This window comes from Pimephales promelas, chromosome 19 (genome assembly GCF_988280905.1).
Source record: "Pimephales promelas chromosome 19, fPimPro1.hap1.1, whole genome shotgun sequence".
Taxonomy (NCBI): Eukaryota; Metazoa; Chordata; class Actinopteri; order Cypriniformes; family Leuciscidae; genus Pimephales; species Pimephales promelas.
This window is the reverse complement of record NC_142787.1, coordinates 15,770,021-15,796,107: the sequence shown is the minus strand read 5'-3', so window position 1 is coordinate 15,796,107 and position 26,087 is coordinate 15,770,021. Positions and strand designations below refer to the sequence as shown.

Genomic DNA, 26,087 nt, shown 5'->3' with positions numbered 1-26,087 from the left:
GCTATGCATTTTCCACATAGACTTTTAGAAAATTGCAAAAAATAAGATCTGTGTTCAACATAGAGTTGTGAAGATAATCTTTAAAGTTTAAAAAACCACAAGCAGACACAATAAAGTTTAAAAAACCACAAGTAGGTTATAACTGGTGTGTTTTACGTCATATATCAAAACGTGAAAATATTTAGAGGCTTTTTAGAGGCGATTTAGCAAAAACCCATTCAAAAAACCCATAGACTTTAGGGCGAGGGAACCGGAAGTGCAAAAATGCAGGTGCACCTGATTGCTAAAATGCTAACTCATTTCCGCGTTTTGGCCTACAAAGTGACGTCATAACTTCGGCACTCTTTGGCTTGGCTTTTCGGAGATGGCCAGAACTGAGGGTATTTTATTGAACAGATGAATTGCCATAGCTCTTTAACAGAGTTCTTTCTATTGTGAGAGTCATATCATTATGGCTGTTGCAGCTGTGCTTTTTTAAAAGGAAAAAGGAAGTACCGTGTCTATTAATGGGTAGAGCTACAGTAACATCTTCAGTCAGCTTGAGATCCCACATCTAAACTATGTCCCATAATATGTCCCAGTGTCCCAAACATGTCCCAGTGATTGTTAAGAATTTAGAGTTTTGTAAAGCCTGACATTCGAAATAATAATCAGAAAAAAATCTTTTTTTTTTTAAAACAGAACCATGTGGGAACATTTTATTGTGGGTGGCAATCAATGCAATGCAATACAGTGCAGATTGAGAGATGAACTAAAAAACATTTCTCAAAAAACCTGAAAAAAAAAAACCCACACAATTGGTTTATCTGACTTTATCCAGCTTCCTCATTAAGATTCTCCTCAGACTGGTTTTCCACCATGACAGAAGTTGACCCAACAGAGAAGAAATACTTTTGAACAACATTTGGGTCAAAACCTGCTAAATATGTGGCGAATTGTATTCTGACACATTTTGGAATGTCCTTATCCTAGCTAGAAGCATTTGTGTGTTCCAGATTTCATAAATTGCTCGATCAAGGTGTCAGGAATTAGATACTACAAACAATGATAACACTATAAAAAATGCTGGGTTATTTTAACCCAATTTTGGGTCAAATATGGACAAACCCAGCTGTTGAGTTAAATATATAAATTGCATTTTTTAATCCAACAATTGGGTTTGTCAATATTTGACCCAAAATTAAAACAACCCAGCATTTTTTAGAGTGTATATGTTTATATGCACGCTCAAAATGCAATATTGCAAATTTATACTCTACCCTGTGAATACACTACACTCTAAAAAATGCTGGGTTGTTTTAACCCAATTTTGGGTCAAATATGGACAAACCCAAAATGCTGGGTTAAAAATGTAATGTAAAAATTTAACCCAACGGCTGGGTTAGTCCATATTTGACCCAAAGTTGGGTTAAAACAACCCAGCATTTTTTAGAGTGTACTTTGATCAAATTGAGGCAATTAAGCACATCCGGATTGCATTCATACTAGTGCACTTTTTTAGCGGTCATTACTTCAAATTATAAAACGGTTAGTTACAATTCTTGGTCTGATTGGTCAATAGCATTTATTCATGATAAAACACGGCTATGACTTCACCCATCAGTTCTATTTATCACTGCGCATCACTGCAGTTTTTATTTGAGCTTTCATGCATATTACACATTGGAACATTGTTGCTGTTCACGGTCAGGGACTATTTTTCTAGCGGAAGGAAGGCTTTTAGTGATTTTACTTCATGAAATTTGCAATAATACATATATATTTTTAATATTTTTATTGTGTAGTAACCGTTTTATAAAAGCAATGTGTTAGTGCAACTTTCATGAAGTAAAATCACTAAAACCCTTCCTTCCGCTAGAAAAAATAGTCCCTGACCGTGAACAGCAGCAACGTTCGAATGTGTAGGCCTGCTTATCTCTACATAAGTTGAGAGCAAGATTCGTAAACATGCGGTAAATAAGAGATCACATTTTGGGGGCGCAATTAAGTTGTTGATAACGTTGCGCAACATGAATATGATGCAGTGTGTAAATGGCCAAAATGTTAAAATGAAGACGTTTTTCGGTGTGTCAACGGAAAAATGAACTATGTCCATATATAAATGTGTTTTTCATTTGATGTTAGTATGTAGCTAGATTAAAACAGTGCGTTTAAATGCGAATAACAAGGTTCGCTCGTGTCATATAAACATGCGAGTACTCTGAAAATAGGAAATAATCACATTATTGCTGCACATGTAAATGCCAGCGTTAGGATGTATAGAAAGTAGCGAAGTGTGTGAGGAATTGTCACAATGACCAGCGCTAATTCCAGCCCTAAAACTAAACTACCTGAGTGTTATTATTGGTTTAATGCAGGTGTCAACTGGGATCCTGGAGGTGTTTCTAAAAATGTGTGTGTGTGCCTGTTTGACAAAGACAAAGACTGGAATAAAATGGGAGCTCAAATGATCCGGTATCAAACAGTTTGATCAGACGCACACGGTTGTCATGGAAAACAGTGCCAGGCAGGTGGCATGAAGCGGACAAGGCCATTAAGTTTTTGATGTAACTTAGGACAACCGCAGGTGGGCAGTCTCAGATCAGATAGCTAAAACACTCAAGGTTAACAGTGACACACATACACACACACAGTTGTGTTTTCAGGTTTTATGGGGACTTAATGGTCTGTACAAACTGTTTATTCTTTCCCCTACCCATCACAGACAACTTTCAGCATTTTAACATTAAAAAATAAAAATAAAAACACTTAGTATGATTTACAAGCTGCATTCCTCATGGGGACCAAAATGTCCTCACAAGGACAAGGATTACTGCCATCTTTGTGGGGACATTTTGTCCCATTAGGGTTTACCAGGCCACACACACACACACACACACACACTGCAAACTGCCACATGGATCGGTGTATTTGAATTAAGTGTCTGTCTATGTGTGTCTGTCTTTGAGCAAAATTTGACACGCACCCGAAAAATTCTGACTAAGCACTGTTTCCATGACAGTTTATGAAATTTGTGATAATTTATGCTGACATTCTATAACTTGCGTAACTTAAAAAAACAACAACATTGAAGCATGGTTTCGTATTGCTAACTAAAACTAAAACCACAAAAAAACTGCTCATGTGAAATAAGCAATAATTAAGTAAATGTTGAGTGCAATAAAGTAAAATGTCAAATATTATAATAATTATTTAAAAATAAAAAAACAATTCAAACTATTAATATAATAATATCTCAATAATTTTAACATTGAACAGTTAAAAAATATTTATTTTTGTATTGAAATGTAGATTAAAAAAATATGAACATAAAAATGTCTATTTTTTTATAGAATATTGTTGGATATAATGCAACATTTACTTTACCTACAGACCTCAAACAAGGTTAATTTTTGGCCCTCTGTGGTAAAAGGTTTGGGCACATCTGATTTGAAATATTGCAATTTATTGGTTATCAACCATGAATATAATTAACGACTTATCAGTATCGGACAGAATTTTAACAGCATTTTGGAACAGCGTGAGGGAAATCACTCAGTTTTAATGTTCATTTTAGGATACAGAAACACATTTAAAAAATATTCATATCTCAGCTGTCAATATTGAATACTTTTCACGTGCAGGGTCATATGGATAAGCGTTTCTGACATCACTTCCTGCCTCCACCAGCACAGCCACAGGATGTGACATCTTTGGTTGTGCCGACGAAAAAGAACTATCTATTAAAGAGAGCAAGAGATGACAGACAGGAAGATGATAGCAGAGGTATTGAGCTGTGTGTGTGTGTGTGTGTGTGTGTTTGTTCTCTGAGGGTGAAGGTTTTGGGGTCTTCAGGGAAGCAGCCGTGTGATGAAGGTGGTATGAGGTCTTTCATGTCAAATGACCAATTAATGGAGCTGAAGTGGCTCTTAAGTGTGTCATGTTTGCACACACCCTCTCTCAAACACACATACACACTCAAACATCCACACACTGGCTGAAAAGACCCATTTTACGGCTCTCTAACACATCAGCCACTCACACACCTGTTCCCATGTACACTCGCTCACAGACACACACTGCTGCTGGCACTACACCAGAAGCTCTCACGTTAATTGTGTCCTGACTTTCACTCCGGCTCTCTCAGGTGCAGGATTGAACCCTCACACGCACACACACACACACACACCTCTTTGAAGATCTGTGAAAAGAAAAATGATTTTTCCATTTTAATTTTGCTCTTTCAAAAGGACCCAGCTGTGCTCTCCCGCTCCCCCCTTTTCTTCATTTCCTCGCGAAACTCATGTTGTTTAGAATTTAGTTTTGTACACGTTCTAGGCTACATGTCATATTGCAAAACTGCATTATGATTGGAAGTCTATAAGCATTTTTGAGGGGGGAAGGGTTGACGAAGGGTTAACAAAAACATGTTGTTACGTTATTATTTTTATTATATTTACACTTCAGGAAAATTTTATATGATCTATACATTATTTTATCATATTTGGTTTCATTTTTGTTGTCTTGATTTTTTTTATTTAAAAAAGAGGCATATAAAATAGTTCCTGGTTTAATTTTAGAAATAAGATGTATGCGATCATATGCTCTTTTTATTCTTGTTCTTTTCTTTTTTTTCTTATCCTTTTGTTTTCTTTCAAACGTCATAAAAGGCAATGAGAAAGCGATTTTAATTATTTGCATTTCTTTGTTATACAACACTCTAAAAATTGCTGGGTTGTTTTAACCCAACTTTGGGTCAAAATGGACAAACCCAGCCATTGGGTTACATTTTTTAGTGATATTTTTAACCCAACTTATGCAATTAAATCTCATGGCATAAGATAAAATATCAAGCACATTTTTTTCTTTAAATAATGATAGTATATACTCACACTTTTACCTTTTTTTTTGCAAGGATTTTTAACTGGTCTCCACATTATATGGCTAACATCAATTTTACATTTTAGCATCTTTTGTTGCTATATTATATGTGTTATTCGTGTTCAAATGCTACATGGATTTATATTGTGTTATCTAATGCAATAACATTCAGATGTTTTTAAGTTTGACTCAGTATGCGTGTGTGTTAAATAACTGAGAGAAACTAATATCTACACGTTTAAATAATTTGTATTTATTCATTTGAAACAATACAGTTAAGCACACTCATAACAAATGTCATTAACACAAACAGAGAACTTGACCAATCAGACACTCCACTATACAAAAATGAGCCAATCAGAAACATGCTGAGATATCATAATCAGCTTGGCCTAAGCTTGAGAGGGGCGCAATATTGAGACGACCTTTCTTAAGAGTCACGCGCAACCTCTCTTACACACTCACGCATTAGAACACACACATCGAATAGTTATGCCGATTTATTCTCTCAGCTTCACAGGATCAACAGTATTAGTGTTAAGGCAGAAATCTTCATTTACCTCCCCATTTCTCAGCATGTGCACACACACTTAGATACACACACACACACACACACACACACACACACACACACACACACACACACACACACACACACACACACACACACACACACACAGCTCATTTTAAACATACACACAATCTTCTGTTGTTAGTGTGTGGGTTTGAGCGTGCCATAAATAAGTACTTGTACAGGCAATAAGACCTCTGTTCCAAAACTTAGTGAGCTGCCTTGTTGTCTGCTAACTATAATGCCTATTGGAAGCTGCCTTCTAATAGTGTCCGAATTATGATTGCACCGTATGAGGGGATAACTTAATGTGGCACAAAATATGATAGATTTGACTCACATAGTCTAGTGTTAGTATTGTGCTGAGAAAATGATGTAACCTACTCAAATAGGCAAACTTACAGATACACTTCCATTCAAAAGTTGGGGGTCAGAAAGATTTTGTAATGTTTTGGGGTTTTTTAGAATAAGATGTCAAAAATACATTAAAATATATTGTGAAATATTATTTAAAATAACTGTTTATTATTTGAATTCTGAAATGATCCTTCCTCTAGTCTTTAGTGTCACATGATCCTTCAGAAATATTTTTAATCTGATTTACTGCTCAAGAAATATTTCTTAATATTTTCATTTTCAGCATTGAAAACAGTTGTTTTGCTAAGTATTATCGTGGAGACCCTAATACATTTTCTTGATACATTTTACAAGTTCAAAAGACTATTTTTGCACATTATAAATGTCTTTACTGTCACGTTAGGAGCAATTTAATGCTATCTTGTGAATAAATCCATTTAAAAAAACGTACTGACCCCAAACTTATGCACCAGAGAAACGTTGGCGCCGTCATCTTCAGAAAATTGTCTTTGAACTTCCGGTTTTACGGTTGCTCTGTGTATTTCTATGGCATCGCTGTCCAGTAGCTGGTGAAGTGGATTTACTTATTGTAGAGTTAACAAAAGTTATCATGAACATTGTAATGTTTATCATAAGCATTGTAAAGCAGATGTCTTAACAAATGTCGACCGGGAATTTTTTTACGAGCAGTGCATTCATATATGCAAGATCTCTGGAAATACAGACCGGAAGTCAAAAGACAACGAGCGCAACGCTGAAAAGGGGCGGGGCTACATAATAAGTAGGCTATGTATAATGATATAATAATTTAATACTATATAAATATATGTATTCACTGTGCTCATTCGAGTGCTTTCTGGGATTGACTTTGGGTGATGTTTCTTTAGTTTTTGGCCAAAATCTTAGATGCTGTCTAGGTAGCTCACTAGGTTATGTCATGAGCTATTATGGGTGTGCAGGAAATGCTTTGTTGAATGGCACCTTCCCTCGCTCTCTCTCTCTCTCTCTTGCTTTCAATCTTAAAAAGAGAATGTTAATGAGGGTTATTTAGCTCATTTTCTGACTCCTTTCGAGGAATTCATTAGATTCAACAGCTTCATTAGTGCTTTAGCCTACTTCATTTAGTATTTCTTGAAATATCTCATTTGACATGACGGCCATGCTGTCTGGGCGGTTCTTGGCTGTGACTGCCTCACTTTGTATTTTATAATGTTTTTTTTTTTTTTTTTTTTTAAAGAAGTGCTAGAGCGAGTGTTTAATGAGAGGGAAGGCACAATCTGTTGCTTTTTTAAATAGTGAGCTGCAAGAATTATGTATTTTTTAAGCCAAAATCAAGTTCTTCCATCGTCCAGATTTTTTGAATGGGTTTTTGGTTAAATGCCTGAAATAAGGTCTGTGGTGAACACAATCTCAAGATATTTTCACATTTTAATCAATAATACCTCTTGAGATTTTGGTAAAACAGTATTTTTAATGCTTTAATTTTGCCTTGCTTCCCACCTTATAATGCATTGTATGGTCTCAAGAACAAGTGTAACCAAGTTATAATATATGCTAATATGTTATGCCTTTAGAAAATATAGTGCATATAGTACAATATAATGCATAACAAACAACCAATTTCAAATGTAACAATTAACCTGCAAATATTATAATGCATTTTAACTTTGGTTACAATTATTTATGAAAAGATATAATGCATTATTATAACATGTACCGTTGAAAGTAAAAGTTGAAGTTGGGTTAATATTTTAAATGACTTTTTTTAACCCAACATTTGGGTCTGTCCATATTTGACCCAAATTTGGGTTAAAACAACCCATCATTGTTTAGAGTGTACTATTTAGAGAACATTTAAAAGTAAAGCTCCCATAATTATAGTTTCCAAGATTACAAAACGTAACGCCCCCTTAATGTTTGCGTAACCAAGATTATGTTTTTTTTAATTAAATTATGTAAACTATCCCATTAAGTTAAATTATTTTTTTTAATTAAACTTAATGACATTGCTAGCAAAACATTCAAATCGATGTTAATGTCATGCGACCTTGGTGTAGTTCCTTTACAGCCCACATTTAGATTTTTTACTTCAAGCAATTGTGTTTAGACTTGTTCATTTTCTGAATATTATCTTGATGAGAAAAGCCATGGAAGGATCCTAAATTGTGTGAGTCACAGAGCTTATTTTGTGCAATAACCCAAAAGCCAATGGAAAAATCCTAATGTGTTTTTGTCAAGGGAACCTATGGTGATGCGAACCTCAGGGCTGGCCTTAAAAAACATGTCCTCCCTGCAGCACCCGATACACATTAAAAATAGAGGTTCCAAAAGTTGTTTTTTTGCATCGATGCCATAGAAGAACCATTTTTGGTTCCCCAAAGAACCTTTCAGTGAACAGTTCCTAAAAAAAAAACCTTTTTCCCACTATAAAGAAAAGTTGTGTAATGGAAAGTTGTTACCATCAATGGCAATAAAGAACCTTTATTTTTAAGAGTGGATTATAAACACAGTCACTAACACTGACATCTCCCGTCTTCCTCTTTCAGAAACACAGTGGCATGGTTGATGAGGTTTTCTGTGTGAGAGAGATGACTGCTGCGAAACATCTGCGAAGGAATCAGGCTGTTGTGTGTGTGAGTGTGCGTTTGAGTCATATGCAGGTTCTCTTGGCGTGTAGCATTTCTATGAGGAGGTTGTTGCAGGGCACCTCTCCGCTCAGGTGTTTGTAGCACAGGTAGTCTTCGCCTTGCGCGCTCAGCGCTCTGAGCTCGGGAAGGCGTAGCAGGATCTGGCTAAACCTGTCCGGGAATTGAGGGTAAGCGTACAGTGTGTACTCCAACAGTGCGGCGTTCACCTGCTCGTACACGCTCTCGACGTAAGGCTGGTTTTCCAACAGTTTCACGTCTGTGGAGTGAGAGATGCACCGATAGAGTCTCATTAAAGACGCATGAGTGGAAAATGGGTTTTCAAGCACTTTCTGAACGCACACACACACATGCACACAGCTCTCAGGCACTCTTATTATGAAAAGCAGCTTTTGTTGGAGCTAAATTGCTCTCACTTAAGGGAACGTGGACAATAAAGGAGCATTTTCTCCTGAAGCTGAGAAAGAGAGGGCCACGGTAGCATGGACCAATATGGGGTCAATCCATTAAACTTCTTTTGAGCCGGAGTCTCGCTCTAGACGGTGTGTGTGTGCGTCTGCGAGTGGATAGTGGTCCGGCTCCCTGCCTTTGTAAACAGGAGCGATTCAGAAGGCTTTCATTTTAATTAAGACCATTACCCAGTTAGCGCACGGCCCACGCCACACAAAACACGCTGCCACTCACAACAAATAGCCCGATACACTCGCGTCCTCGTTAGCGTGGATCAAAATCAATGCAATATTCGTCTTTTGAGAAGTTAATTAGCCTCGGTCAAGCCCCAGCGGGGGAAACATGGATACGCTCAATACGACACGGAGGACAGGGTGACGGTGCCACCGCGGTGGCTATAAAAATGTATTTTATATTCAACTATTAAAACATCAGCAGAAGCGTTGAACGGAGAGAGAGAGAGAGACAAAGAAAGAGAGGAAATTTCCCACCTCTTCCACAATGATGCGAAGGCTCTTAAAGGAGTTAGTTAAGAAGCAAAACTTGAGCGGAACTTTTTAAAGCGAAACATTATTCAAAGACCAAAAGACGTGCATAGATGAATAGTTATCGTTTTTTAAGACTCAGTCAAGGTTAATAAAAAAAGTCTTGAATTGAGTCATATCATGGGCAACGGGTTTTTGGTCTTTTGAAATTATAATAAAAAGCTGCTCAATGGACAGTTACTATGCAAATCTTACTCCCCAATGATTTATGGAAAATAAGCAGGTAAAATCATCTTGGTTATGATGCCACAACTATGAGCACATTAATACTGTTCAAAAGTTTGTTAATCTTTAAAGACATCAAAACATTTATTCAGCAAGGACACATTCAATTGATCAAAAGTGACGGTAAAGACATTTAAAGGGATAGTTCACCCAAAAATGAAAATTATGTCAGTATTTACTCACCCTCATGTCTTTCCAACCCCGTAAGACCTTCGTTCGTCTTCAGAACACAAATTAAGATATTTTTGATGAAATCTGAGAGCTGGATCACTCCTGCATACTAGTCCATAGGTTTCTTGAGGAATTGAAACTTGCTGGCCTTGAAAAGTTATTAAAGATTTGTCAAAATAGTCCAAGTGACTTCAGTGGCTCAATCTTAACTTTATCAAGCGACGAGAATACTTTTTGTGCGCAAAACAAACAAAAATAACGACTTTATTTCAACTATTCACTTCCTTCTCTATGAGCCTCTAGTCAGTTAACGTAGTGTGATTGCGTAGAGCTACGTCACACGTAGGCTCACTATTGGCCGACGCTGGTCATGTGTGTGATGGGTGTGACGTACAACAACAGAAACTTACGCTATTAAACTAGTAACCTGACTCGAGCCAGAGAGAGAAGTAAACGAATAGTTGAAATAAAGTAGTTATTTTTGTTTATTTTTGAGCACAAAAAGTATTCTCGTTGTTTGATAAAGTTAAGATTGAGCCAATAGTCACTTGGACTATTTTAACGATGTCTTTAATAACTTTTTGAGGCCAGCAAGTTTCAATTCCTCAAGAAGCCTATATGGACTAGTATGGAGGAGTGATCCAGCTCTAGGATTTCATCAAAAATATCTTAATTTGTGTTCCGAAGATGAACGAAGGTCTTACGGGGTTGGAAAGACATGAGGGTGAGTAAATACTGATAGAATTTTCATTTTTGGGTGAACTAACCCTTTAATGTTACATAGGATTTCTAAATCTAATACTGTTATTTTAAACTTTCTATTTATCAAAGAATCCTGGTGTCAAAAAAAGGTGTCACGGTTTCCAAAAATGAAGCAGCACAACTGTTTTCAACATTGATAATAATTGGAAATGTTGGTTGAGCTGCAAATCGGCATATTAGAATGATTTCTGAGGGATCATGTGACACTGAAGACGGGAGTAATGATGCTTTCTCAATTCCCATCACAGGAATAAATTACATTTTAAAATCTTAAAAATATAAAATAAAACTTAATAGTAAAAAAAAATATTTCACAATATTACACTTCTGTATTTTCGAAGAAATAAATGCAGTCTTGATGAGCATAAATGACTACTTAAAAAAAAAATATATTTGTAAAAAATCCCCAAACTTTTGAACAGTGTCCACACACACACAGAGCAGTTCAGCAGTTTTCATGCAAAGACGTCAGCCAATCACATCAAAGCTACAGTAATAGCACGTTCTGTCTCACCTGGGTTAAAGAGGATGAGGTATTTGAGACAGGCGGTTTCTCTGCGGTCCAGCTGAAGCTCTTGTAGACGATGCACCAGCTCCTGACCTCTCTGTATCATCCCGCTCAGAGTGACCCCTGCCTGGGCCAGTAAAGACGCCAGCTCAACCTGACCCACATACACACATGCATCAATTGAGAGGATCCAATGCACAGATGTACATATATATATATTGTGTATGTGCATGTGTGTGCGCGTGTGTTACCTCCTGTCCAGTGATGAGAAGCACACTGTCCTCTTTCCCATGATGCAACTGTCTGGCAATGTAGTCCAGCACAAGAAGCTCACTCCAGCAGTTATGCAGCAACTTCATCTGATCTCCCACCTGTGAAGCAGAGAGAGAGAGAGAGAGAGAGAGAGAGAGAGAGTGAATAAATGAAAATGGACATGAAATGTACAAATATTTGTGTAAATATGCATTTGCATTATGTATGTAGATTTTTACAATCTAAAAATTATTATTTATGGAAATATAATTGCTCAGATGCTTCATAGATTCTATACGTAATGGCTACAAATCTCCAAAAACGTAGTTATATTTATTGATATGTATTATTATTTTTTCATTTTATTTCATCACTGTAAAAGATATTGTTGGTTTCACTTAAAAAAGTAAGTTACCATGGTTGCCTTAAAGGGATAGTTCACCCAAAAATGAAAATTCTGTCAGTATTTACTCACCCTCATGTTGTTCCAACCCCTTAAGATCTTCGTTCATCTTCAGAACACAAATTAAGATATTTTTGATAAAATCTGAGAGCTGGATCAATCCTCCATACTATGGGCTTCTTGAGGAATTGAAACTTGCCGGCCTCAAAAAGTTATTAAAGACATCGTTAAAATAGTCCAAGTGACGACAGTGGCCCAATCTTAACTTTATCAAGTGACGAGAATACTTTTTGTGCGCAAAAACAAACAAAAAGTGTTCTTGTCATTTGATAAACTTAAGATTGAGCCACTGAAGTCACTTGGACTATTTTAACGATGTCTTTATTAACTTTTCGAGGCCAGCAAGTTTCAATCCCTCAAGAAGCCTATGGACGAGTACTAAGGAGTGATCCAGCTCTCAGATTTAATAAAAAATATCTTAATTTGTGTTCTGAAGATGAATGAAGGTCTTACGGGGTTGGTACAACATGAGGGTGAGTAAATACTGACAGAATTTTCATTTTTGGGTGAACTATCCCTTTAAATGGAGTTTATTGAAATAAAAAAAACGAGGTAATACAATGAAGGAGATTGGTTTAATGAAAAGAAACTCACAATATTATATTATCTGAACCACAGTAATTATCTAAGTTTTTTTGACAAAAGATAAAAAGTTGTGATAACATATCATGAAAATATTTTTTACAGTGATTGTACAATAATATTTACATTTGTTTATATTTACCCAATACCCATCACTTATATTTCATTTAATAAGAACACTATTTCATTTGTTTATCTAAATTTTTAAGATAAAAAAATAAATAAATGGAAACAAATGAGACAAAAATATAATAAAAAATGATAGACATGTATAAATATGAAATGACAAAGACTATTTGTTGAGAAATAATTGGCAAATTTAAGCAAAATGTGAGAAATTACTGAAATCTCTTCTGAAACTCTAAAAGAGACAAAAATTTTAAAAGCATAAGACTTTAGAAAGATTTGAGGAGAAACAGTTGAGGTATTTTGAAATTTGATATTTCCTTTTGAAAGTTAAATAATACACACACACACACACACACACACACACACACACACGCACACACAAAGCCTCACCCACACACATTTCTCAGAGAGCTGCAAGTTTTTCACCGCCTACAACAGAATTGAGTTACTGTATAAAAATGGAACAGAATGGATTGAACCATCATTCAGGTTAGCAGAGCCGAGGATGTGATTCAGTGTTCATTCAAAGATCTGCAGGACTATTGTGCTTCACAGTCCATAGTCCTGTCCAGTACATTGGATTGGATTCACAAAATTGGATTGAATATATAATTCTACAGAGACAACTTTCGGCTCACTGTTGCACACAAGATTCGTGACCCCACAGAAGCCTCCCGGGGCGGCACAGTTAATTGCTCTGTATTTTTTAAAGCGCAGAGAATTGGACGCTAGATCCATCACTCCCTTTATGCCTGTTGCCATGACGAGAGATTGTATCACACATTCTGCACACAGTGAAGGAAGCTGGAGTCTTGCATGTGCGCATCTGTTGAACCAACACAGTGTGTCTGTGTATGCAATAGACAGACAAAACACACACATGTAAGAGCTTTCTATGCAAATGGGGGACAGCAATGAATGCTGAGGTGAATGCCATTAAACTGTAAACATCTGTGTCCCTGCAATCAGCCGATTACTAGTCACAAGCAACTTCTCAAATACGACACAAAATATAGCCTTCACCAATAAACATAAAAACACACTTATATTTAACTTGAAGGGATCTTGCTGCTAGCTAGTGTTTTTCAATGCTAAGAATCAAGCTAGCAAGGTATGATCAAACAACAGAAGCCTATGATTTAAAGCACATAGCCTGTAATTAAAGTAGAAATAAGTTCAGAAATAACGTTCAGTCACATAACAGCAAAACTGGACAGGCAGAATCTCAAAACAAAGCAATGAGCCATATTAAATTGGTCATTTATCATTCTCATTATTATAAAATTATACATAGACAGACAGACAACAGATGGATGGATGGATGGATGGACAGACAGACAGAAAGATAGATAGAAAGATAGAGTGAGTGAGTGAGTGAGTGATTGATTGATTGATTGATTTATTGATTGATAGATAGATAGATAGATAGATAGATAGATAGATAGATAGATAGATAGATAGATAGATAGATAGATAGATAGATAGATAGATAGATAGATAGATAGATAGATATTTTGAAAGCAAATAAATGATTCTCTCAGGTTACTTGTTTCATGTTGACTTTAAATGTAGTATTTTAAAATGCATTCTGCAAAATGAAGGTATATGCAACCATTAATAGCCAAATTCACATTTATTTCATTGAGTAGCATTCATTTATATTTTTTTTTATTGCATTTTGTGTGAAAATTTCAGATTTTCTCGTCTAAGGTACCAATTAATCCCTGACTGCATAAGAATAAAATGAAAAATAGGCTTATTGATTTATCAAAGTGACAAAAAGTCCATAGAATAAAATATAGAAAATAAATAAATTATACTGAGTGCCACAATAAGGACTTTCATTAAAACAGACTTCCCTTTTGAATACTGGACTTGCAACTTACTACAACCATTAGTGTTCTAGTATTTTTCAGTTTGTCCTCAGCGGCATCACTATAAGTGCTGTGTGAAGCCGCTTTTGGAGAGTGTCAAATGCCCTTGGCACCCCGGTGTGGGCTTTTATATGGGACAGAGAAAAAGCTTTACTCTGAAAAGATTATGAGTAAAACAAGACCCTTGTGCATTTCTCAGCAGTAGCTGTTGACTCTGAAATCGCACACACACACACGCATCCACATTCACGTCCACACTTGAACACCACAACACTTCCATGTCAGCGCTTTATATATTTTGTAACCCTCATTTATCTGCGATAATACCTGCCCACAGCCCCAGACTTCCACAACACATCAGGCTTTATTCTTGTAGCTATTTCTCTCTCCGTTGTATCTTTGTGGAATAAACCCGCCTCTTTTTTGTCTAGCAGGAATTTGGGATTTTGACCCAGAAGGACACACATTTCCAGCTGTGTGAATGAGGAAGAAAAAAATAACAGATAAAAGAGGACATTAGCTACATTGAGAATGCAGTTTACTGTAAAAAGTGATCAGTTGACTTCACTTCAAAAAATTGAGGAAATCCATTGCCTTAAAATGTCCTTTAAAAATTTTTCAAAACAATTAGTCCTCAGATGACATGTCTGTAATTTATAGAAAACAAATCTAGCGTTAATTGGATCTCAAACGGTTTCAATAAAAGTAGTTATTACTCCACCACGTGCGAAACCAACGTGGTTGAACGATACTTTGCGACAGTGGGTTTCGGGAAACAGTCTTCACTACACTAGCTAGTTGATTTTTCCAACGATGCATCGTACTATAGTAGTGAAGCAGCAAACTACGTCGTTATACAGGAAACGCACCCCTGAGCGAGCTGTCATCATAGTCCGCTATGTTGATAAGCAGGAGCAGAATGGCGTCTAAGCGATTGTGGTGTTCTGTTCTTGGGTGTTATAACAAACACAGAGTCATTTTGATGTTCCTACACCCAAACCACTGAAGACACAGTGGCTGAGTTTTGTTTTCGAAAGGGAATATTCCCCACGGTCAATGTCAATGCTCTCATGTTTGAACGAATCATTTATCGTAGACTTCTTTACACGAGGGTCAGTATAAAGATAGTTTTTCTATTAAGCTGCTTCAGAAAAAATAATCGGTACCAACTATTTATGTTCCCTCTGCACCTCCAGAAGAAGTAAGTGTTAAACTGTATTAACCTTCATATTAATCTTTTCAAATCCCGGAAAAAAAATGTTCATGACCATTAACGTAACGGCCGCCAACTCTCACGCATTCAGTGTGAGACTCACACAATTGACCCAATTGACCTATGGCTAAGCCACACCCTCAAAAGCGATGAGCCAATCACAGTGCGCAGCAAGCCCAATACACTCGGACATTCTCTGCTTCCACATCCATTGAAATGAACAACAGTTAGTTAGTTTTCATTCGTTTTTTCTTGTCATTTTAAGTTTAAAATGGTCAAACGGTGTGCATGGGGTACATGCAACTCCGACACTAGTTTCCCCAGATGCTGGGCGATGGTGTGTATTTTTTTTACCCTTTCCCAAGCCACATCTTAACCGAGATAAGTGTCTGCTCTGGATTAAGTTATGCGGTAGACCAAAACACCAACTAAACGTGGATAAATTAAACAAGGATATCTACATCTGTTCTAAGTTAAGTCAACGACGTATTTGAACGTTATCTTATTTGAACGTAAAAGTTAGCCTAACTTTAAAAAACGTTGACGTTAGCTTCTAGCTGCCTTGTACATCATGTCACTTAGCTTCATTAACGTATCTGTAAATAACCGAGATAACAAATGTTAACAATATTGTGCTGAATGATTCATGTAAATACTGTAGCACCAAACGGTGATGGCAACGATAATGCGGTTTATCACGTTTACCCTGTGACCTGTACATTTTTGCCTAGAGCTAAAATATAAACCTCCAATGCATAGTTAAGGCCCTTTTGGTGACTTCAAGATGATATATAATCTTTTTTTTTCTCCAAAAATCAGTAATTGCCTCCTGTGAAATGTCTCTTACTGTGACACCTGCCATAGCGCCTGTCCACGAATGTTGACTGTTTGTCCGAGTTAGTGGAGTGGGCATGGCTTAGCCATAGGTCAATTCTCACGCGCTCATGCCGCCACACCCACGATTTCTCACGATGAAGTGTCAACCCGGTCGGTCAAATGCCTGAAAGATGAGTTTATCTATAGATCTACATTTTGAGCAACTCGTGATTGACTAGTTATACCACAAATTAGTTAAAATATCCTGTACTCTAGAGCGAGCGTGCGATACCGATATTGTGCTCCAAACCACGCACTCAAGCAATGGCAGAGAGGTAAGCCAGAGACCTTGCGTGTGCTAATGCACGTAGGCTACTTCATAAAATATAAAGAATAAAGAAGGCTTAACTACTTATTACAATAATTCATGTTTTTCACAGTCAGTAATTCATACTGTAAAATTAGTTAATTCGCTGTTTCAGGTTCCTGTTTGTTTGAAATAACAAACATGTTCACCTGAAGGAACACTCCATGAAGTGCTAATCCTGTCATAGCTTTTTGGTACATAATAGTTACCGTTGAAGCAACGCGCATGTCAAAAAGCAAGGCGCTGGAGAGCACAATTCGTTTGAATGCAAAATAGATTTTTACCGCTAGATGGCAGCAATTCCTACATATAGACCCTTTAATTGTCGCACTTCTTTGCAGATGGCAGTTTTACTTACTCAAACATGTTCTGAGGGCGGAAAGGAAAATGATTGGTTTACAGTTTCAACCAATGAAACTGAAGCAAAGGCGGGGTCAAGACGTTTGAACGTGCGGAAGGATTAGTCCGGCTCTGAGGATTCAGATGGCTCCGGGGAAACAGATGTTTTACTCCAGTTCAAACCATAGGTTCAAACTGATACGGTTGCACAGATGTGTCCTCAGAGACTGCCACTACCATTCTTTCTCCAAAATATACCCTCAACTGTTGTCAAGGTAACAATCCACTTGTGTTGTGTTGTGTTGAAAAGAGGGGCGGGGCGAGTGAAACTCATTATCATTTAAAGGCATATGCACTGAAACAGCGTGCTGAAAACAGAGCCGTTTTTGACTAGTTAAAATTTGTGTTTTCTTTAAATACTAATGAGAATTTTTAATATATTACAAATTACATTACAAAGTTTTCATTTAGACCCTAAACATTCATATTGACTGTACAAAAATGGCATCATATGACCCCACTTCATGCATAAGTGAAAACAAAAAGTTATGTGGAATTGTCAAATAGAAAACAGTTTTTTTTATTATTATTATGTAGTAATATTTCACAGTGTAACTGTTTTACTATTTTTTTTATCAAATAAATGTGGCCTCGGCGAGCATAAGAATCTTCTTTCAAAAACCAAAAATTTTGAATGAAATGCAAGGCATCAGTATATTGCAGACATACAAAGAAAATGCTATACTGCAAACTGTTTGCAAGTATGCTATTCTGAACACAGAGTGCTTGTGATGCACACAAACCATCCAAAACATTTTTCAATCTGTCACACATTCACACACACTCACACTGAATGAGGTCTGCATTACTCTTCAGACGGTAAACATCCGGCGTGTGTGTGGGTGTGATATGTGTGTATGAACACACCTGTTCAGGTAACAGTGAGAGGTGGAAACAGTCCATCAGCACAGACAGAGGAAGTGATGATGGTATTAGTACTGTTGTATCCTGTCTCAGTGTGTTTAGAGTCAGTGGCATATATCACTTACAGAAGCTACCATGGTATTATTATATAATAGCTTACATTATTATGGTACTTTAGGGCTATATTATAGTAGCTAAAATAGCTTAGCTAAATAAAATGTTTATACTTTTTTAAAAATAAGGAAATGTTAACATTCCGAAACAATGATTACACAAAATGACAGAACAGGCCAGAAATAACACTAACAGACTAAAAGATTGTATATTTTGTCCAATGAAAACACAAAGTGTGTTTTGACAAGAAGACTGACAAGAATTCCCTCGAACGGCAAGTTACTATGTACTGTATATTGAGTGTGTGTGTTTGAAATGCTGTAATGTTAGAAAAAAATTAGAAAGATCCTTCAAAGGTTCTTAGGTTTAGTCTTTTCATTGGGTACTTTGGAGTATTTTTAGAGTTTCTAAGGATAAATGAAAAGGTCAGTAAAAAGATTTCCTTATGACATCAGTCATTACAGTATTTAGTAATACTTTCTAATATAAATCTTTATTTTTTTAGGAGTGAATAATATTCAAACGAGTAAAACGACTATACATTCTGGAGGAATCTGATGAATAAAATGAAAGAGACTTGTAGAATTAGTTGAATTTAGAAAAACCTTCACATGCAGGCCAGACTGAACACACGGACACTGCAACATTCACATTCTCCCCTTATCTGGAGTGGAATGCTGTTACTAACCCCCCCACACACACGCACACACACACTGGGTTTCCATGTTTCATGAGGACATCCCATAGACATAATGATTTTAATTCTATACAAACATATCCATTGCCCTTACACTAACCCTGTTGCTAAATCTACCCATGACAGAAAACTTTCTGCATTTTTACATTTAAAAACTTAGTATGATTTATAAGCAGTTTTCCATGCATGGTGACCAAAATATGTCACCATAAGGTTTAAAAATTACTGCTATAACAATCTTAGTGAGAACATTTAGTATTAATAACGTAGGGTTTACCATGGAGGACCACACACACCATTTTTCCTTTTGCCTTTTTTTTTTTAATTAATTTTAAAAATTTTAATTGTTTTTAAACCTCTGTTTCCTACCCCTATTTCATCTCTATTTTTTGTGTGTGTGCGTGTGTGATTTAAATGCTGTAATGTATCATTGTGTGTATGCTGCATTGTCAGCAAAGTTTGGAAACACTATGAGAGACAGGAGCTCAGAATGGACAAAAGAAAGGAGTGTATCCTCTATTTCCTCTAATACAACAAACACACTAGAGTTTATTTAAAGAGCTCTTCAGGACTACCTAAACTCAAGTGTTTTATTTAGAGACCCCTCAATGCCATGGGCTATAATGGACGTTATATAGCTCTCAATTTTAAGACGCTATATTCTCCAGAAAAAAGTAAATGAACCATCTGAAATGAACCCGAAATATATAGCAGCAATCCAAACTTCTACAATCAATGCAATTTAAATATGAAAGAAATGATCCCCTTCAAGTCTAGATTATGTTAACGAAGATACCGCTAAACCGCCAGCAAGTCAGTCAAGGTTTAAAGGGATACTCCACTGTTTTTGGAAATAGGCTCATTTTACAACTCCCCCAGAATTAAACAGTTGAGTTTTACCATTTTCAAATACATTGAGATGATTTTCTGATATTTAGAAAAATATCAGTAAACAGACCGTTTCTGGACCCATTGACTTCCATAGTATGTTTTTTTTTTTCCTACTATGAGTCAATGAGACCAGAAACTGTCTGGTTACTGATATTCTTCTAAGTTTTCGAAAATCTGCTGAATGCATTCAAAAACGGTAAAACTCAACTGTTTAACACTGGGAGAGAAGTAAAATGAGCCTATTTCCAAAAAAAAGTGGAGTATCGCTTTAATAACCTTGTGATGAATTCAGCTCAGTGTCCAGTATGAATTCCCCCCAAATTAGATATTTTTACTTCTGTGATACCCCAGAACATTTTATTTGGTATTTGCAACTACACATAACTACACAATTGTTCAAAGGTTTGGGGTCAGTAATTTTTTTTTAAAGAAGTTAATACTTTTATTCAGGGTGCATTAAGTTGATAAGAACTGACAAATGATATGCAAATTATCTATATTTCAAGTTAATGCTGTTCTTTCTATTCATCAAAGAATCCAGCACAAAAAAAATTTGAATTTGTTTCCACAAAAATATGAAGCAGCACAACTGTTTTCAACATTGATATGAACAAAATGCGGTTTTACCGTATTTTTTTATCAAATAAATCCAGCCTTGGTGGACTTCTTTCAAAAACACATTGTCAAACGCAACATTTGAACGGTCGTGTATTATCTAAATTGAGTCTAATATACTCAGTCTTTACCATCGACACCAGTTTAAACCCTCATTACAATCCAATGATTCACGTTTGTTCTTTTAAAAATGACCTACGACAAGAACAACCAGAAAACTTTCCTCGAATACTTTCCTGTTGATTGAATCACATCAGACATCACTAGCATTATACATGTGACAGAGCAAACACAGCAGGCCTGACTGTTTATCTGGAAACACACACACACGTTCATCCATGTCAGCATCATCTCATCATGCTGACTGCATCCGCTCGGTTCATGCAAACATTGTGTGTGTGTGCTGGTGAGATTACTTTCAATGCTCTTCTAATTCGGATTATAATAGGATTTCGCCCGTGTTCACACTCACCTTGAGCTCCTTAAAGAAGATGCAGCTGCGCGCCCACTCCACGATGGAGAAGAGCGTCTGGTCGGCCATGTGGCACATCAGGCCGAAGGTGCTGAGCCGTTCCTGTTTGGCTGCGAGACTCCGAGAGTTCTGTTCCTGCTGCAGGTGGGCCAGGTGAGCGCTTATCTTGCTCTGCACCTGCAGCTCATCTTGCTCACAGCGAACAAACTCCAGAACCAGCGGCGGGACCGTGGAGCCCGGCGGGGCCAGCGGCGGGCTGCTGGACACTCGCGTCTGATCCATGTACGTGTAGCCTGGGACCGATTCTGGGGAGCTGGCGCTGGTGTAGTGCTCTGAGCTGGTGTAGTGGTCGGGATGCTCGGACTTGATGGCGCGGCCGGGTAGGTTGGGATACGGGTACTGTGCTGGCAGAGGGGTGTGGGCCGGGACTGGGCCGGATAAGCTCAGGGAACTGGATGCGTACAGGCTGCGTTCATAATCGGTGGGGGCCAGCGAGGTGCCGATGTTCAGGTGTGTGTTTTTTTGAGCTGGAATGGAGAGAGCAGTGCTAAAGCTGTAGTCAGACTGTGGTGATGACAGCAAAGGGGGCGTGGCTTCCATCTTTAAGCCACTCGCCCGGATGAGAGCTTTCTTCTGCTGCTTTAACGCCCGGTCTCGTTTGTACATGGGGCCGAATTTGTTTCGCCCTCCTCGCATCCTGTCGGCACGGACAGCTGTGAGCACAAACAATACCATGTTGCATTGCGCTTTATAATTAATGTTCATTTGTATTATAGTATTGTTCATAGTATCATAAAAGTATTGATGTTCTAATTTATCTAAGTACAAGTTTTTTTTTATACAAAAATAATATCAAATTAAAAAAAGTATTTCTCTAGCCTAAGTTCTTTTTGAAGTCATTTAAAAAATAAAAAATAAAATCATGATTTGTTATCATTTCATATCTTTTTTTCTTCTGTCAAATCAACTTACATAATTTATATGGTTATTATGTGGTGGATTATTAAATCAATCTCCTTCATTGTATTAACTCAATTTTTCAATTTCAATGAACTTAAAGTTTTAAGGCAACCAGGTTACTTCATTTTTTTAAGTTAAACCAAAAATATTTTTTTTTGCAGTGAATTAAATGTGTGTGTGTGATAATTAATACATTATATAACCTATTCAAATGAAGCTTCAAATTAAATTTAATTTCTTGCTTTGTTTCTGGCTTTGAATTATATAAATAAATAAATAATGTATTTATTGAACTGGAAATGTTCTTATATGACATAAAACGGTAAAACCCTTTTTAGTTCTAATTGGAATCTTTGTTTTTAGAAGTGAAGGATAAGTTGAATTTTACTTCTTGTCCGTTTTTCTAAAATTCGTCCTTCTATTAACTCACGAGCTAGTTAAAAATACCTCTATAGCCTGACTGATTAAAATAGAGCCGTGCTTAAATGAATACTTAACCTTGATCCAAGCAGCGCGCGCAGCCGGGAACGCAAAGGTGCCCGCAGATAATAGCGACCTTGCAAGAAGCACTGCAATTTCTTTCTTTTTTTTTTTTTTTTTTTTTTGACTGTTGATTCTTTTTTCCCCCCCTGGTCTTTTCTCTTATTCTAAATCTACATCCGAAACTAATCAACCGGCTGCAATTCAATTTAAATTCTGATTCGTTTTTTTATAGCCTACTGTTCTGTTCAGGCATAAGATTGTAGGCTATATATCGTGGGTATATAATACATACATGTACTATATTTAATAATAAATAAGATAGGCCTAGTAAAATAATAAGAAGATAGTAACAGCTCTAAGAATGAAAAAAAAAATGGATGAACAATAACCCATTTTATACGAAACTATTTACACATGTAATCCCTTAAATAATTGATTATTATTTGACCTCCAAAATATATGCTTTATAAATTTCAGATGCAGAAATGCTGAAGTGAATTTGAGATGAAACTGTTCCGCTCACCCTCCAGCCGCATCCCGACGTTGAGACATTTCTGGAAGCGGCAGAATGGACACCGTTTCCTCTGGGTTTTATCAATCTTACAGTCTTGACTCTCTGCACATGTGTACCGTTTGTTATTCTGTACGGTCCTCTTAAAGAAACCCTTTATCATGAAAAAAAAAATACTGTTACGATTCGTCAGAGGTAAAAAAAATTAAAAACAATAAATAAATAGGCTAATATATTTAAACATGTAATTCTTCAGAAAAAAATGCAATTACATAGCTTAAAAATGCACATATTCATTATTAATTTGTTCGCAGTGACGGAAACATCTAAAAAACCCTAATATATAAATAAATAAATAAATAAATAACTAGGCTATATATAATCATACAAAATATAACATTTAATAGGCTACGATGCAAAAAAAAAAAAAAAAAAAATTGAAACTGCATCTGTCAGCTTACAGAGATGTTTCTTCACCTGACCCTCAAAATTATAAATAGCCTATATTAAATTAAACATTTAAATTAAACGAATTATTCTTAATTGTACAAAACAAGTAAATCTAATCACATAAATTACTACATTTTAGGTCACCTAAAACAGATTGAAACTGTCTTAAAGGCTGATTTATTACCTTGCAGCTCTCGCAGGTTAATAACCCATAATGATAGCCAGAAACTTTATCCCCACACACCGGACACAACTCTTCCAGGTCCGTATCATAACTGTAGTCCATCCCGCCCCGCCGAGCGCCTGCGCACACACACATAAACACACACTGGTTGTGCGAATAACGTTCATCGTATCGAAAATGTTAAAATTAAAAATGTTCTTGCAGTCACATTATTCATTTCTGGACCAGGACATCGATGGATTTCCATGAAACTCTGGATGGAACTAGATCATTTAAAATATAGGCTAAATAGCTTATGTATTTATGCAGCAGATTGTAAAATATTTGACGGTTCTAATTGAAATCTTTATTTGAAATGTGAGCTGATATCAAAAAATAATTAAACAATACGGGCTTGAAATGATCGCATTCAATATATAGGCCTACATCTAATAAAGCAGCTAATTTCATTGATAATAAGTGCATTTAAATATGTAATTACAGTTGACATTTTAGCATGATGGCATTGCAATTTTAAGCAGTAGGCTATACATGTTTAAAATCATATCACATTAAATGAACAAGAAAATATTACATCGGCATTTAATTGAGCAATAATAATAATGCAATCTATTTGTATTATTGTATTAGCGTAAATATCAATAGACTATATTACAGATGCTGTCTTAAACATGGCTAATTGCCTAGTGATAGGCTATATATTAAAAAAAATCCACTTTAGGCCTACTATTACAGAATAATCGTTTTTTCACGTAGTTTGGTTGGAATGCAAATGGGTCCAAATGAAGTCACGAAAGCATGTGATGTTGAAGTGAAAGAACTGTTACCTGTCAGTGACTCCTGCTCCTCTGCGGTGCTTCAGTGCTGCTGATCTCTGCGCGAGGAATTTAATCACTAGAACCGCGAACCCGCGCGAGCCTGCCGGTTCACTGTGTGCGTGTTTCCCCGGTAAAAACCTGCGTGATATCTGCGAGGACAGCGCGAGGGCAGCAGCTCTTTATTAGTGTTTGGCCTCGTGCGTTCACATAGTAGACATGCCCTCATATTCGCGCGCACGCACACACATACAAAAAAGAAGTGAATGAGCGACAGGAAGAAGCGCCTATCTGCAACAGGTATGGGGATGGGGAGGAGACATGAAAACGTTTTCAAAGGAACGCTGAATAATTTCGGATTGAAATGAACTCTTATTTGAAGACCTACCTGAGCAAACAAATCAACGCTGCATGCAAAACAAAAAAAGTAGTTTCCGTACAACCAACTTGGTTGATTAGGTCATCTCAACCTAATTTTCACGAAACTGACTTGAAAAATGAGTTGAACTTAAAAAAAGTTGAAATTGCTTAGCTTATTTTGATGAGTTCAAGCAATGTAAAACATGATGTCATAACTTATAGATCATGAAATGTTTTAGTGAACATGTTAACATTTTTGTTGTGTTAAAATAATACATAGCCTAATCATGTGCACAAACAATCTTAAAGTGGGCTAACCTTACATTTATTCATTATTATATTAGGCCTACGTGTTTATAAATAGCATTTGCTCACTCATAAATGCGAATTAATTTTAACTTTTTTGCTCTAAAAAAAAAATAAAGGTTCCAACACGTTTTTTTTTGTTTTGTTTGTTTGTTTGTTTTCTCAGCGATGCCATAGACGACCTATTTTGGGGCCTTAACTGGCAAGTAAACATTTTGCCAGTTCACTGGACAAGAACCATTTTATTTAATGTGAATAACGTTTAAAAAATCTAAAGATTACCCTTTAAAGAACCGATTGTAATTGAAAGGTTCCATTGATGTAAATGGTTCTTTATGGAACCACTGACACCAGTAAAGAACCTTTATTATTAGTGTATAAACGCTGAAAGATCAAGATCCACGTGACATTCAAAAGCAGTGAATTAATACGCTAATAATAACAGCCCAATGACAGAGTGTGATCTAGCTGACATGCTTTAGTTCAACTCTTAAAGCAAAAGTTGTCCATTAGGCTAGTATTTTATTTTGACTTGTATGACCCGTCATGCAATCGTTAGAAAAATACTTGACCCCGTTAATTATTTGTTTGGTATCATGACAGTTTATTTAAATGTTATAGCCTACTTTTACTTCCTTTCTTTTCTCCCATTAAAAGCAGGTTGGATCAGTCTGATGACTGACGGTTCTCTCCCTACATCATCATCCACCGCAATCATAACCGACTAATAAATCCTGAATGTGCAAAAGTGGACACACTTAAAACATTTCGATTAAATCTGAGGAAGATTTTTCTTACGAAATATTATAACATTAGGGTGTCAGAAAATTAGAGAATGTCCTCATTAATTTCACCATCAAATATATATAGCCTATACATAGCCTATATAGGCTATTCAATTTAATGAAGTAATCGGCACTGGTTTTCCAATCGCACACAAACGCTTACACGCGCAAACAAAACATCTTTCATTCTGTGACTCCTGCACACGAGTGTCTCCATATGGCGCATTTCCCATCAGTCATTGTGCTTCTTAATCAATAACGAACACGAAACACCGCGTGCAGAGGTGCTGAAGATCGCTCTCCGTCACAGACACGTGGAACATGTGTGCGCACAATAAAGACAATAGCTGACGGGCCCACTTTAATTTCTCATTAACATATTAATTAATAC

At 36.5% G+C, this 26,087-nt stretch overlaps 1 protein-coding gene across 3 annotated transcripts; it reads right to left on the bottom strand.

Annotated features, from left to right (window-relative positions):
* Positions 1–8,251: 8,251 nt before the first annotated feature.
* Positions 8,252–24,966, bottom strand: nr5a1b (nuclear receptor subfamily 5, group A, member 1b). 3 transcript variants are annotated; one of them, XM_039689532.2, is made up of 7 exons: positions 24,258–24,966; positions 23,431–23,549; positions 22,809–22,950; positions 20,843–21,539; positions 11,346–11,465; positions 11,101–11,248; positions 8,252–8,692 (listed from the first exon to the last, which is right to left on the bottom strand). In XM_039689532.2, exons 3-7 carry the CDS (start codon positions 22,835–22,837, stop codon positions 8,439–8,441), a joined length of 1,248 nt encoding a protein of 415 aa, XP_039545466.1. In that variant the 5' UTR covers positions 22,838–22,950; positions 23,431–23,549; positions 24,258–24,966; the 3' UTR covers positions 8,252–8,438. The 3 variants fall into 3 exon arrangements, with proteins under 3 accessions (XP_039545466.1, XP_039545465.1, XP_088979831.1); XM_039689531.2 differs by having other exon boundaries at positions 20,843–21,555; positions 24,258–24,965; XM_089123705.1 differs by lacking the exon at positions 24,258–24,966 and having other exon boundaries at positions 20,843–21,555; positions 23,431–24,251.
* Positions 24,967–26,087: the final 1,121 nt, after the last annotated feature.